The sequence below is a fragment of the Lycium barbarum genome, chromosome 11 (assembly GCF_019175385.1).
Source record: "Lycium barbarum isolate Lr01 chromosome 11, ASM1917538v2, whole genome shotgun sequence".
In the NCBI taxonomy this organism is placed as follows: domain Eukaryota; kingdom Viridiplantae; phylum Streptophyta; class Magnoliopsida; order Solanales; family Solanaceae; genus Lycium; species Lycium barbarum.
Genome location: NC_083347.1, coordinates 106,976,632 through 106,988,923, shown reverse-complemented (window position 1 = coordinate 106,988,923; position 12,292 = coordinate 106,976,632). Strand labels below are relative to the sequence as shown.

The 12,292-nt window shown below is 31.9% G+C and overlaps 1 protein-coding gene across 1 annotated transcript; it reads left to right on the top strand.

The window, feature by feature from the left end:
- Positions 1-428: 428 nt before the first annotated feature.
- Positions 429-3,049, top strand: LOC132617812 (1-aminocyclopropane-1-carboxylate synthase 3-like). The gene is made up of 4 exons (XM_060332884.1): positions 429-888; positions 1,048-1,179; positions 1,273-1,433; positions 1,629-3,049. Exons 1-4 carry the CDS (start codon positions 742-744, stop codon positions 2,602-2,604), a joined length of 1,416 nt encoding a protein of 471 aa, XP_060188867.1. The 5' UTR covers positions 429-741; the 3' UTR covers positions 2,605-3,049.
- The last annotated feature ends 9,243 nt before the right edge of the window (positions 3,050-12,292 follow it).

Here is a 12,292-nt window from a genome sequence, read left to right as displayed (position 1 = left end):
AATTGCTAAGTAATTCCACTATTTGTTGTGGAACAATAAGAAGACCTTAAACTAAAGTTTTTGGGTTCCGTCAAAACTGTAACTCGAAATGTATATCCGCCTCTGTCCTATGCCCACTTGCAATAATCGAAAGAAGAAATTGACCTTATAAAAAAAGATCTCTTTTGTTATAATGAACTTCGAACCAAATCTCCCGATTATCAAATTAATTACAGATGTTGACATTAGTGCTACTGTGCTAGTCCCAAGACCCAAGTGAGTGTGTCTTTTCATACGCTTAGATAACACGGTACAAAATTAAAGCTATAATTACGATAAAACTGCTATATATAAGTGAAACATATCAAATGAAATGGTGCAAAAGCGCGTTAAATTAGCAATACATCTCGGCAACACCACTGAATTAATCATTTATTTGCTTAAAAAAAACAACAAAAACAAAATAACATGAACTTCAAAGTCATATGCTGACTTGTCTTTCATGATTGTGCAAAAATTCCTATATATAGCCGTGTTATCTGCCAGCAGATACCAACAAACTATCTATCTCAATATCATACAAATTGCAATCTCTCCAAATCTTTCTACTTTCTTCTTCCTTTTTTCTCTCTCAAAACAAAATATTTTCAAGTTCTTATTAACAAGGCACATTTTCTTGAAGCCTTGCTGAAAAACAAACTCCATAGCCACAATATTTGTGATTATTTGTCCCAGAATTTTAATTTAAAACGTCGATAAAATATGAAGCTTTTATCAGAAAAAGCTACGTGTAATTCTCACGGACAAGATTCTTCGTATTTCCTAGGATGGCAGGAGTACGAGAAGAACCCGTACGATGAAATTCAAAATCCAAAAGGAATAATACAAATGGGTCTTGCAGAGAATCAGGTAAATATGAGATATTATGACACTAACCAATTTATTTTCCTATATATTCTGCTATTTCTGCAACTTCCATTTCGTATTGTCGGATTTTATTTGATTTTCACCCTGAATATCCTCTGATATTATTTATTTATTTATTTTTATTTTTTTTGTTTTGTGCAGCTTTCTTTTGATTTATTAGAGTCTTGGCTAGGCCAAAACCCAGATGCAGCCGGGTTTAAGAGAAATGGAGAGTCTATATTTAGAGAACTTGCTTTATTTCAAGATTACAACGGCCTTCCTGCTTTAAAAAATGTACGTACATTATATTATAATAATAATATTCTCATGTAGAGTACTTGTCAAGTTACACAATCTCACATTTTTATGTTTAATTAATTAATGCAGGCATTGGTTAAATTCATGGCGGAAATTAGAGGAAATAAAGTTACCTTTGATTCAAACAACCTTGTCCTCACCGCCGGTTCCACTTCCGCCAATGAGACTCTCATGTTTTGCCTAGCCGACCCCGGCGACGCTTTTCTCCTACCTACTCCATACTACCCAGGGTACGTTACACTATCGGTATATTTTAACTTGTTAAAACACGTAACATATATTATTTCCCTATCTATTACACTAATATATCTTTTATGCACCCTTACCTTTAGTATTTTATAACAATGTGAAATATCTTTTAATACTGTCAGTGTATATAAATTAAAATTGGTTAGTTTACTTATGTTACATTTGTACATGTGCAGATTTGATAGAGACTTGAAGTGGAGAACAGGTGCTGAGATAGTGCCAATACGATGTACAAGTTCAAATGGCTTCAGAATTACAGAATCCGCTCTTGAAGAATCTTACAAATTAGCGAAAAGTCGCAACCTTAGAGTGAAGGGGGTACTAGTGACTAACCCCTCGAACCCATTGGGCACGACATTAACGCGAAATGAGCTCGAGCTACTTGTTAGCTTCGTCGCGGAAAAGGGCATTCATCTCATTAGCGATGAAATCTATTCAGGCACGGTTTTCAACTCGCCTAAATTCGTCAGTGTCATGGAAGTATTAGTCGAAAATGAGTACATGTACACTGATGTTTGGGAGCGAGTTCACATTGTCTATAGCCTTTCCAAAGATTTGGGCCTTCCTGGTTTTCGTATCGGGGCTATTTACTCAAACGATGACGTTATTGTCTCTGCAGCTACAAAAATGTCGAGTTTCGGGTTAATTTCTTCGCAAACTCAGTATCTTTTATCGGCCATGCTCTCCGATAAAAAGTTTACGAAGAAATATATCTCTGAAAATCAAAAGAGGCTCCAGAAAAGACATGCCATGCTAGTAAAAGGACTTAAGAGTATTGGCATTAGTTGCCTTGAGAGCAATGCGGGTTTATTTTGTTGGGTCGATATGAGACATTTACTAAAGTCCAATACATTTGAAGCAGAAATTGAGCTATGGAAAAAAATTGTTTACGAAGTTGGGCTAAATATTTCGCCCGGTTCGTCATGCCATTGTACTGAACCGGGTTGGTTCCGTGCATGTTTTGCGAACATGTCAGAAGATACATTGAATCTCGCGATTCACCGTATTAAAGTTTTTGTTGATTCCTCCGATGTGATCAGTACCAATGTTGATCAGAGTAATCAGACTAACCAGAATATCGTGACGAGTCCAAAGAAGAAGTTATTCTCCAAGTGGGGTTTTCGGCTATCGTTCAATGACCGTGAACGATAGTTTGTGTGAACAAAAGACAGATTCAGAATTTAAATTTGACAGGTTCTTACTGCCGGGTGTGAACATTCCCTTGTCCATGATGATTTTTTATAACTCAATGTGTTTTAGAAGTTGAGTTTCCAAATTCTTTTTTTGTATCAAAATTATACTTTTTTTTTTTTTTTTTTTTAAATGTTGATGCACTCGGTCCATGTGATGGACGAGAAGTGTTTATCCTTTCATCATTTGTAAGTGCACTCGGTCCGTGTGATGGACGAGAAGTGTTTTTTTTCCATTTTATCATTTGTAATTCACTCGGTCCATGATGGACGAGACGTGTTTTTCTCATTTAATCATTTGTAAACATACCAAATATCGAATATATATCTGTGTGAAATCTTCTTGAATTGGTCAAACTATAGCTTTATTTCACAATTTTTTCTTGAATTATTCATCATTTGCATCACATGGTGATTGTCCATTTTGATATTAAAAACACAGCATGTTTGTATGATTCATTATTTATTTTAGATTTCGGTTATCATCATACTGTACTTAACAATACGGGCGAATATACAAACTAATGGGAATAACATGCTTCTACATGGATGCGGCGAAATTAACGGCAACACACCATGTCTTATCATGCCGACGTTGGACCTTGGATTTTGGCCACCTTCCATATCTTATTAAAAGAAATACATATATTATTCATCAACTCACTTTAATCTTTCTTGTACGTATAGTAGGGGTCAATTGGATTTGCAGCTTTTTACAAATTTGTTTTTACTACTATATATGTATTGATTTTATTTGCACATAAGAGATAAGAGAGAGATAAGAGATCTTAAAATGAACACGTAGGAAATTTTTTATGATTATTTTCATCTATTCAAATTGTAAAAGACTATATTTACTTATTTCCTAATATAGTATATAAAGGTGAGAGGAAAAAAAAAAAGAGAAAATCGTCATTGTTGGGTTCAATGCAGAGAAACTCAAACCATAATCGGAATTAAGGCTTGTTATGTGAGTTCAATGGAATTCATTGTTATTGGCTCAAGATATATATATAAGAAAAAAATTTAAAATTTACACATAATAAGATCTATTCATCTTGAATTCACTAATTCTGAATCTCGGTTCCCCTCTAACTACAAAATTCATGATAAATTTTGTGGCGTACGTAGTGTAGTAGTTATGGGTTCATCCAATAGTAATTTTGGCTCATATATTTCCACTAAGTATAAATAATAGATTTCTAACGACGAATAGAACAATGACTCATTGAACTCAATGTCACTATTTGTTCTTCTCACTTATAATAATATGTCTTCTCTAGTTCTAGTAGGAGAAGTGTTAAAGTTTCTTTCACTACATATTTAGGCATTCCCATACTTAGCAATCAGAAAAAGGTATAGCAGACAACGCTAGTCTTTTCATGTTCTTGACAAAAAGGTCAAAAAGAAATCAGAAAACAGTTAGAAAATTGAGGAAGAAAATAGTAATTTGCTTTTGCTTGAAAACTTCACCAACTAAGGAATTGGAAAGGTGCTTGAGAGTAATCTCATGCATTTGACTTTTTACTTTTCTTAAATTTGGGCCTCGAGTTTTATGTGCTGACAAATTTACGCGACCATCTATTTGCTGCCAAATGTTACTTCTTATCGGTATCAATTACTCTTACAAATTTTAAATATATTTACTCCATTTTCTTATACTCTTCAATTTGTTTGTCTTACTTTCATTTTTAACCTATTTTTTTTAAATCTTTTATAATTTGGGAATCTTTAATTTCAACATCTCACATGACATGTTTAAGACCATAGGATTAAAGAGAATTTTGGTACATTATACATATCTTTAATTTAAGACTATAAGATTTTCAAGTTTTTTTTTTTTTTTTACTTTTTTAAACTTCGTGTCAAGTCAAACTAATACAAGCAAATTGAAATGAAGGGAGTAAGATTTACTTATGTACATGAGTACATCATAGTATCTTGCACACCATCAACAAGGGCAAGTTCATAATTTCGAGAAGATGAGTGCATAGCAAGTTCAACTTTTAGGATTTTTATCATTAAACTCATTACCCTTTTAAAATCATAGGTTCAAAATTAATTTTTTGAATTAGTTGAACCGATTTACTATATGCTACATCTTCCCATGCTACCGGTTTGATTTTAACATGCACATTTGGCTTAGCTTAATAAATTTTTACGGTGACTTGAATTAAAATTTTGAGAATATTATAATTCAGATAAAGAAAGAAAGAAAAAGAAAAAAGAAAATTAAACTACAAGAACTCAAGAAGGGAATTTAGATATTTCCATCCATTTGGGTGGGCGGAAGGAAAAACAACAAGATAAACATAAGATTTGAATTTTTGACCTCATTAAGATAGATGCACCTAATTAATAACTACTAGTGAATTTGCCGCGCTTCGCGCGGTGAAGAGAACAAAAAAATTACTTCATATCCTATGAAATTTCTTGTTAGCTGAAAACTTTTTCTGAATACATAAAAAAGGTACAACAAAAAAAAAATATAAAAAGCAAGAGATTCATATGATAAACAATTTATTTAGCATAGAAACTTTGTTTAGTAGATATATTTGGTTATATGTATAGTTATTTATAGAATAGTTTTTTTTTTTTAATATATGCGTATATAAATATATTTTGAACACATGATTTTTTTCTACTTGTTGAAATTTAAAAATAAGAAAAAATAATTCAATCAAAATAGAAAAGAAAACAATTAATGCCAAACTGTTGCCTTCATTGACCGAAACAATTATCATGAAAAGTTTATTTTGATTTTAAATTTACCTTTTCTCCCTCCCCACACCTCTTTCCTTCTTTTCCTTTATTTTTCTTCTTTCCTTTTGTTTCTGCCCCCTAATCTTTACTTAACTCCGAAAATTTCAGAAATTGCTATCATTTTAATCTCTTTTTTGTCCTCTTAATTTTCTGCTATAAGAAAGCACTTTTTCTTCTCATAGCTCCTCCTACTATTTCATAATACTTTTTGTATGGCCAACCCAATAAATTAAACAAACAACTATACAGAAAAAAAGAGAGCGTGGATGAAATACACAGTATTCGATAAAAGAGAAACTACAAAAAATGGCTACAATTAACACAAATTTAAACAACATCACAGAAAAGCCTTGTCATCATCAATAGCAAAAGAACTACATAACAGTTTACATACTTAATACAAATCTAACATGATATCATCCCATCAAGCCAATACAAGAAGAAACAGATAAATTTATCATACCAAACTCAGCAGCACTTTATTAAACAAAGCATTGGAGACTTGATAAAAAAAAATAAAAAATTGGAGACTTAATATTTCAAAAAAGTCTATCCATCACAGAGAGTAGCAGAAGATATGACTGTCAATGGATGCATTACCTTTTTACATTTTATACATGAAAGCCTAAGGAATGTTGGGGTTTTGGTCTGTGATCTTCGTGTTGGACCTTTTTACATTTTATACATGAATTCTAGTAGAACACAAAGATGCTGCCGTTACCTTTTCTTTTAATGGAAATTATGAGAGGTTTTCAAATATGTTGAATGTAAATGGCTGCTCTTAGTGTTCGTTGGTTGTGCTAAATGTAACGTTCATACATGTAAAATCTAATAATGAAGAAATTAATGGAAGAAATTATTAGGGTGATGTTATTTAAATTAAATTTAAGCAGTATTTTAAGCTTAAAATAAGAGAAAAAGGTCAAAAACTTGACAAAAAAGATAAATACCAATGCTAATCAAATAGAGGTGCTATCTCATCTCTTCTATGCCTAGACAAATCAATATGTTCATAGATGATTGATGCGGTATAATTTCTGCATGAGAGTATCCCCTTAAAAAATTATACTAAAAGTGAAAAATAATGTCCCACATAAATCATGGATTTTTTGTGATTTCCGTTATGCATTTCGATGAGTATGGAAAATTGCTAAAGCCAATAAATATCACCTTGAAGTATCCGTTTGAGTGCTGCTACAAATGTTACTGTTAGAATGGAATGATTTATTAGACATTAGACACTAAAGAGAGTATGGTATAATTAAGAGATTGTAAGGCGTGGCCTTTCAGTTTTATAGAAATGGTTAAGAAAGAATAATGTGTAATTAATGGTAACACATAAATGAATGGATAATAAATAGGAAAAAATTGAAAAGAATGATAGGAAAAGCCAAAAAATGGAGAAAAAAGATAAATAGGAATCTAGGTCATAGAGAGGTGCCACATCACCTTGTCTATGCCTAGCTTTATATTATATATAGATTGTATCATATGACACTTGAGCTTGAATGCACACATAAATATTTAAGTACTTCTAATTTAACATAGCATTACTATACATGATCTAAAGAGAAGAGTATGTGCGCAGATGAACCCAAGCCTCCACCTAAATAAGCCACTGATTATTAGCATATTTTATTCTTTTACGGCATGTAATCTACTTATTTTAATTTTCATATAACTAATGATTACTTATTCTGAATAGGTAGTTATTACCGTTATCTTTATGTTGATCTAATAATCGAATATCCTCATAATTAAGCCAGCAGTTCAGCTTATTAGCTTACGTTGTGGTCAACTTTTTATACTAGTATGCATTTTTTTCTTAATCGCATTAATATATATTGTTCTCAACCGTCTATTTATACCGAGTCATGTTATGCTTGATCAAATATCATTTTTCAAATGTTAGAGAGAACTAAAGACAAGGCTGACGGTTATGGGCAGGTGAAAGAATTAAATAAAATAAATTTGATTGTTGAAACTTTAAAATCGTGATAGCTGCATAAATTTGAAGTAGTTGCTTCTCCGGAATATTTTTTATCTCTCTTGATGTTGACTTTTATTGGAGAAAAAACTTTCATGTTCCAGAAAACACTCGTCAGGGCATGTTCACAAATTATACGACTAACCATTTGTTTAATTAAACTTTCAACATCTGCTTATTTTGAAAAATATTTATTTGTTAGAGTTAGATTAGCTATTTGGTGAACAAATATGCTTTTAAGGTGTACTTTTTTGGGAAAAATCATTAATCATTTTAAGATTGGGATTTAATTCGTTTAAAGAAAAGAGAGAAAAGCTCAAAATCTAATTAATGGTAATATATGATGTTCAACATAGCTAAATTTCTAACAGACACCTCTTCTTAAAAAAAAAAAAAAACTTTCAATCATTGGAACTATGTGTTGCGAAAACCGTTTCAGTAGGTTGGTGCAATTATTGAAACTGCCTCATTACTGAAAGAATGATAGAAATAATCTTTTTAATGATCCCCATTAAGAATTCTAAGAAAGTAAACCCCATTATGGGCAACATCAAAATGTATCATATAGATATAGGTCCACAAGATACTTACAAATAAAAAATTACTAATAAGGATCTTTCCAATTTCAATATTTTACTATATAAAAGCAGCTAATTAATAGTCTATCTTGGTCCTAGTATTTCTCGCTATGATTAATGAGGTTGGTAGCTATTAACAAATAATTGAAATAATAGAAATAATGCAAGTAGGATTCTTGAACTATTTCCTTGATTTATGTTGACTCTATGCATGTGCCAAACGAAATAAACTAAAATGCTAATTATTGAGCACCATATGATATGCTTTCCGTTATAATTGTAACTAACCAAATATATTGTAGTTCGTTACAATTTTATTTTATTATTTTTTTTTTTGTCGTCAAATTTTCTTATAAGTTGTGATTCATTTAGCATATCTGATTCTGGACGGTCGTTAAATTCATAATTTAACATGGTAATCACCATATAATATATACGATCTTCTTTTTCGTTTTTCTTTCTCTAGAAAATTAGATGACCACTTGTACTTTACTAGTTGACTAACAAAATTTTGTGATTTCCTTGAAAAGGCATCAAAGCTAAAATCAAGATAGCTAACGAGATCTCCCTGCATTAACCTTTGTAGTCAAATGTTTCATTTTTGGTTAGCAGAGAGATAGTCGTATGGGAAACTATTAGTCAACAAAGATACTGCAAATCATAAATTGAATTTACATGAAAACATGTTTAGACATTTTCCGGCATAAGTAACTTCATTAGTATAGAGTTGTTTCCTGTCAAGACATGGATTTTTAACACCACATTTAGACACTTTGATTAGGCTGAGAAATGACTACCAAAATTAAGATTTAGGGTGACTCAGGCTACAAGAAAGACCATGTTTAGTGTCCCACACTAAGTCTGGGAATGAGTTAAGGTTGTCATCTTATCTGATTTTGGGGAAGCATCATCTCATGAGCAAGTTGTTACGTTGTATTAGACCCGATCCACCGATCGGTGTCTATTTTTTTTTTTTTAACATAGTGTTAGAGACCAATCCGTCTATATTCTTGGTTTACCAAATGTTGGGTTAAATTGCCCACACTCTAGAGGCCCAACCATCGACATGCGGGGAGATATGAGAGGTATTAAATGTCCCACATTGATTGAGATAGTGGACTATTGCCTCTTATATTGTCTTGGACAAACCTCACTTCATGAGTATAAGGCTGAGTTAGGTTCAAAGTTTGTTTTGTTAACGGATACAAGCTAGCCGCGTATCTTTACAAAATTATCCTACTAGGGATGAAGCTACTCTTTTCAAGATTATTTGTGGAGTATTCAAAGTCTCAAGTGTTGTGTGTGCGAAGAAAATTCCACATGATAGTTGAAAAAATAGGAATATAATTAAGTTACAAATAGGAGTAAGGATACTGTTAATGGTATGAGATTTTTTGAGAAATTTTTTACGGACTTGACTCTGAAGGACGGTATGACGTTCACATCATGTTGAAATTATCGTTAGACTGATTGATCCCAACATCAAGAATGCATACAAAAGTTTGATTGAATTGTATGGGGAGTCATATGGGCTTCACATGAGTAGGTCATGCAAGAACATGCAAAAGAACATAGAAACACTTGCACAATAATTTTCTAACGACTGTTGTAACCAGGTTGGATATTAGAGTTCATTCAAGGATTAACCTACTATGTCCTTTTGCAGTTCATCATAGACAATGTCGGCCATTTCAGAGTTATGAACACGACACTTTGTCTCAGCTTGTAAACTACATCTTTCCCCACTTCCCTTACCTCTACATTTAATTCTCTAAGGACAAGAATATACAGGTTATCATACATATATTCTCCCACCGGTAAATTCAATTTATGTGGCGTAATTTTATTGTATATTTGTGGTGATCTTAAACATGTCATAAAGAGCGATAAAAACATGTCATCTAGTGTAAAATGTGAAGTTTCAGAGTTAAATTATTCCTAAATATGGTGTCACATAAAACGGGACGAGGCAAATACCATTTATTTTAGATTGTTCTTGTCTAGAGCGTCCGGTCCCCAAATTTGATAAGAAATGAATACTGGGTCTAACGCAACGCAAAAAAATTGACATGATCGGACTCTGATACCATGATAGGAAATGGATTTTTGACCTAACTCAACTATAACAAGGTAGCTCATGAGTTGAGGATCGTACAAAACCATATAAGGAGACCAAGTCTCGTATCTAGAACCAATGTGGGAAACTCAAGAAAACTTCAGCGAAGAAACCACTTAATAAAGTCTGGTTATGAGGAAAATCAGATGTTTGGAATATGTTAGTTACCAAAATGAGAGCAAATTGATTTTGTTGATTATCATTTTGATTGAAGCACCTTGCCTCCCAGATTTTGGAATCCTGGATCTAAATTTTTTACCTTGCCTCCCAGATTTGTGGAATCCTGGAATTGAATCTCAATAAATAAATAAATTATGGACCATTTGTACATCACCTTTCTCGAAGTTGCTTTGATCAAATCCCCCCAAAAAGATGTTTAATTAAAGGAAAATCACGATGTTGTCATTGGAATAGGAAGCCTCTAAACACCGGCCTTCTAATTTGGGTATTCCTTTAATGCATGTTGTGGAATATTCAACATTCAAGTGGAGGACAGAGAATGGTTTTGAGTATAGATAAATTCTTGGAAGAGAAAAAAGTGAATAAGAAAAAGAGAAAGGAAGAAGGAATGTATAAAGTAATGAAACTGGATAGAACGAGCATAGTTAATGAAATTTATTGTAATGAAGAAAACTTTTGGACCTTTCAAGGTAATACCAGTGTTACATATCAATTTTATATTAGTAATGCATAAAAACATTGACAACAAATTACTCTTCTCTTCTTTATACGTAACATTGTATTAAAAAAAATTAGAAAATGTTATAGATTCCCACTCAAATCAATCTGCTAAAAAGGGAAAGAAAGAGGGAAAGCATAGTCCTACGTTGGGGCCTAGATAAAAGCCGGGAAACATACTTAAATGTACTGTCGGCCAAGCTTAATTATTGGCAGTAGGCCAAATATACAAAATCTATACACTGATATGTATATTGCATGTATAGTATATGTATATTTAAGTATAAATATGCAAAATCTATACATTTGCTGAGTATTTTGTAAATTACGTCATCCAAAAACATTGGGCTATTATTTTCCCAGTCCATGTTTTGGAGAAGCCCAACAGAGGAAGCTCGTTTCTATTTCAAGGGGCCTAGGCTTTCAAGTCTACTCATGACTTGGACTAGCAAAGTGCACTCTTCAATTGGCCCTATGCACAAACTGTTGGTCATTTGAACTTTTGTCCCTATTTTGTGCTGGTCTTTAAATTTTGCCGAAAAAAATAAATAAAAAATTCGCTCAGCATAAATTTATATTTTTATATCATGATATCCAAAATTTATGCCCCTCATAACTTTTTCCCTTAAAGAATTTATGCTTCACTAGACATAAGTTCGATTGATAAAGGACAAAAATTAAAAATCACCCCATCTTAAGGACAAATATTAAAGACTAGCCCATTGGAATAACAATTCGCACAATTTCTTAGTTAAATGTAGTTAAGTTCCTTCTTTAGTTACATACATGTCATGAATCTAAATTAATTAATCAGTGAATTTACATACCATATAAAAATATTATATAGATAGGTTCTCACAGAGACACCTAATAAAATGAATAATTTACTTCTATACATAAACTTGCAATTGCACCGATTGACTGTTTATGTCATGCAAGTTCTGTTTGTGGAGTTGACATTGATAAATAATAATGCAATTCCAAAATTTCAAGATGAAACATATTAGTGAAATTGGGAGCCGAATAAACCAATGATGGTAAAATTGAGAATCTTTCAAATAAGAGGTCTAGTTATAACTCACCACCCCTTTTTAGTTCTCCAATGTAATAAAAAAAAATTAATAAAGGTTGAAGAAACAAAAATATGTTGTTTACCACCTTGAATTGCCTCCATTGGTGTACATGAATTTTACAATTGTTATACAATACGTGATATATGTGCAAATGCATGTTTGTCAATACTGATAAGCAAATTCAATTACTATTAACAGGTATACGTGAATCATCCGTTTGATATATAAGTTTTACACAATTTTTAATACACGTAATGCACATTGTTCTACACTGATAAACACATGTAATCTAAATTAACTTTAAATGGTATACATGCATTATACACTTGTTATACAACTTATGATGTACATATAGTGCATATTGGTTTACACTGTTTAACGCATCTAAAGTAATATTTAATTTAATATTTTCTTACAATATTTTATGATGCATGTAGCAATGATTGTGGTGTTTT

Coding starts and splice junctions, on each gene's coding strand:
- LOC132617812 (XM_060332884.1), top strand. CDS start 742: ATGAAGCTTTTATCAGAAAAAGCTACGTGTAATTCTCACGGACAAGAT. Junction 889..1,047: donor TGGGTCTTGCAGAGAATCAG/GTAAATATGAGA, acceptor TGTTTTGTGCAG/CTTTCTTTTGATTTATTAGA. Junction 1,180..1,272: donor GCCTTCCTGCTTTAAAAAAT/GTACGTACATTA, acceptor TAATTAATGCAG/GCATTGGTTAAATTCATGGC.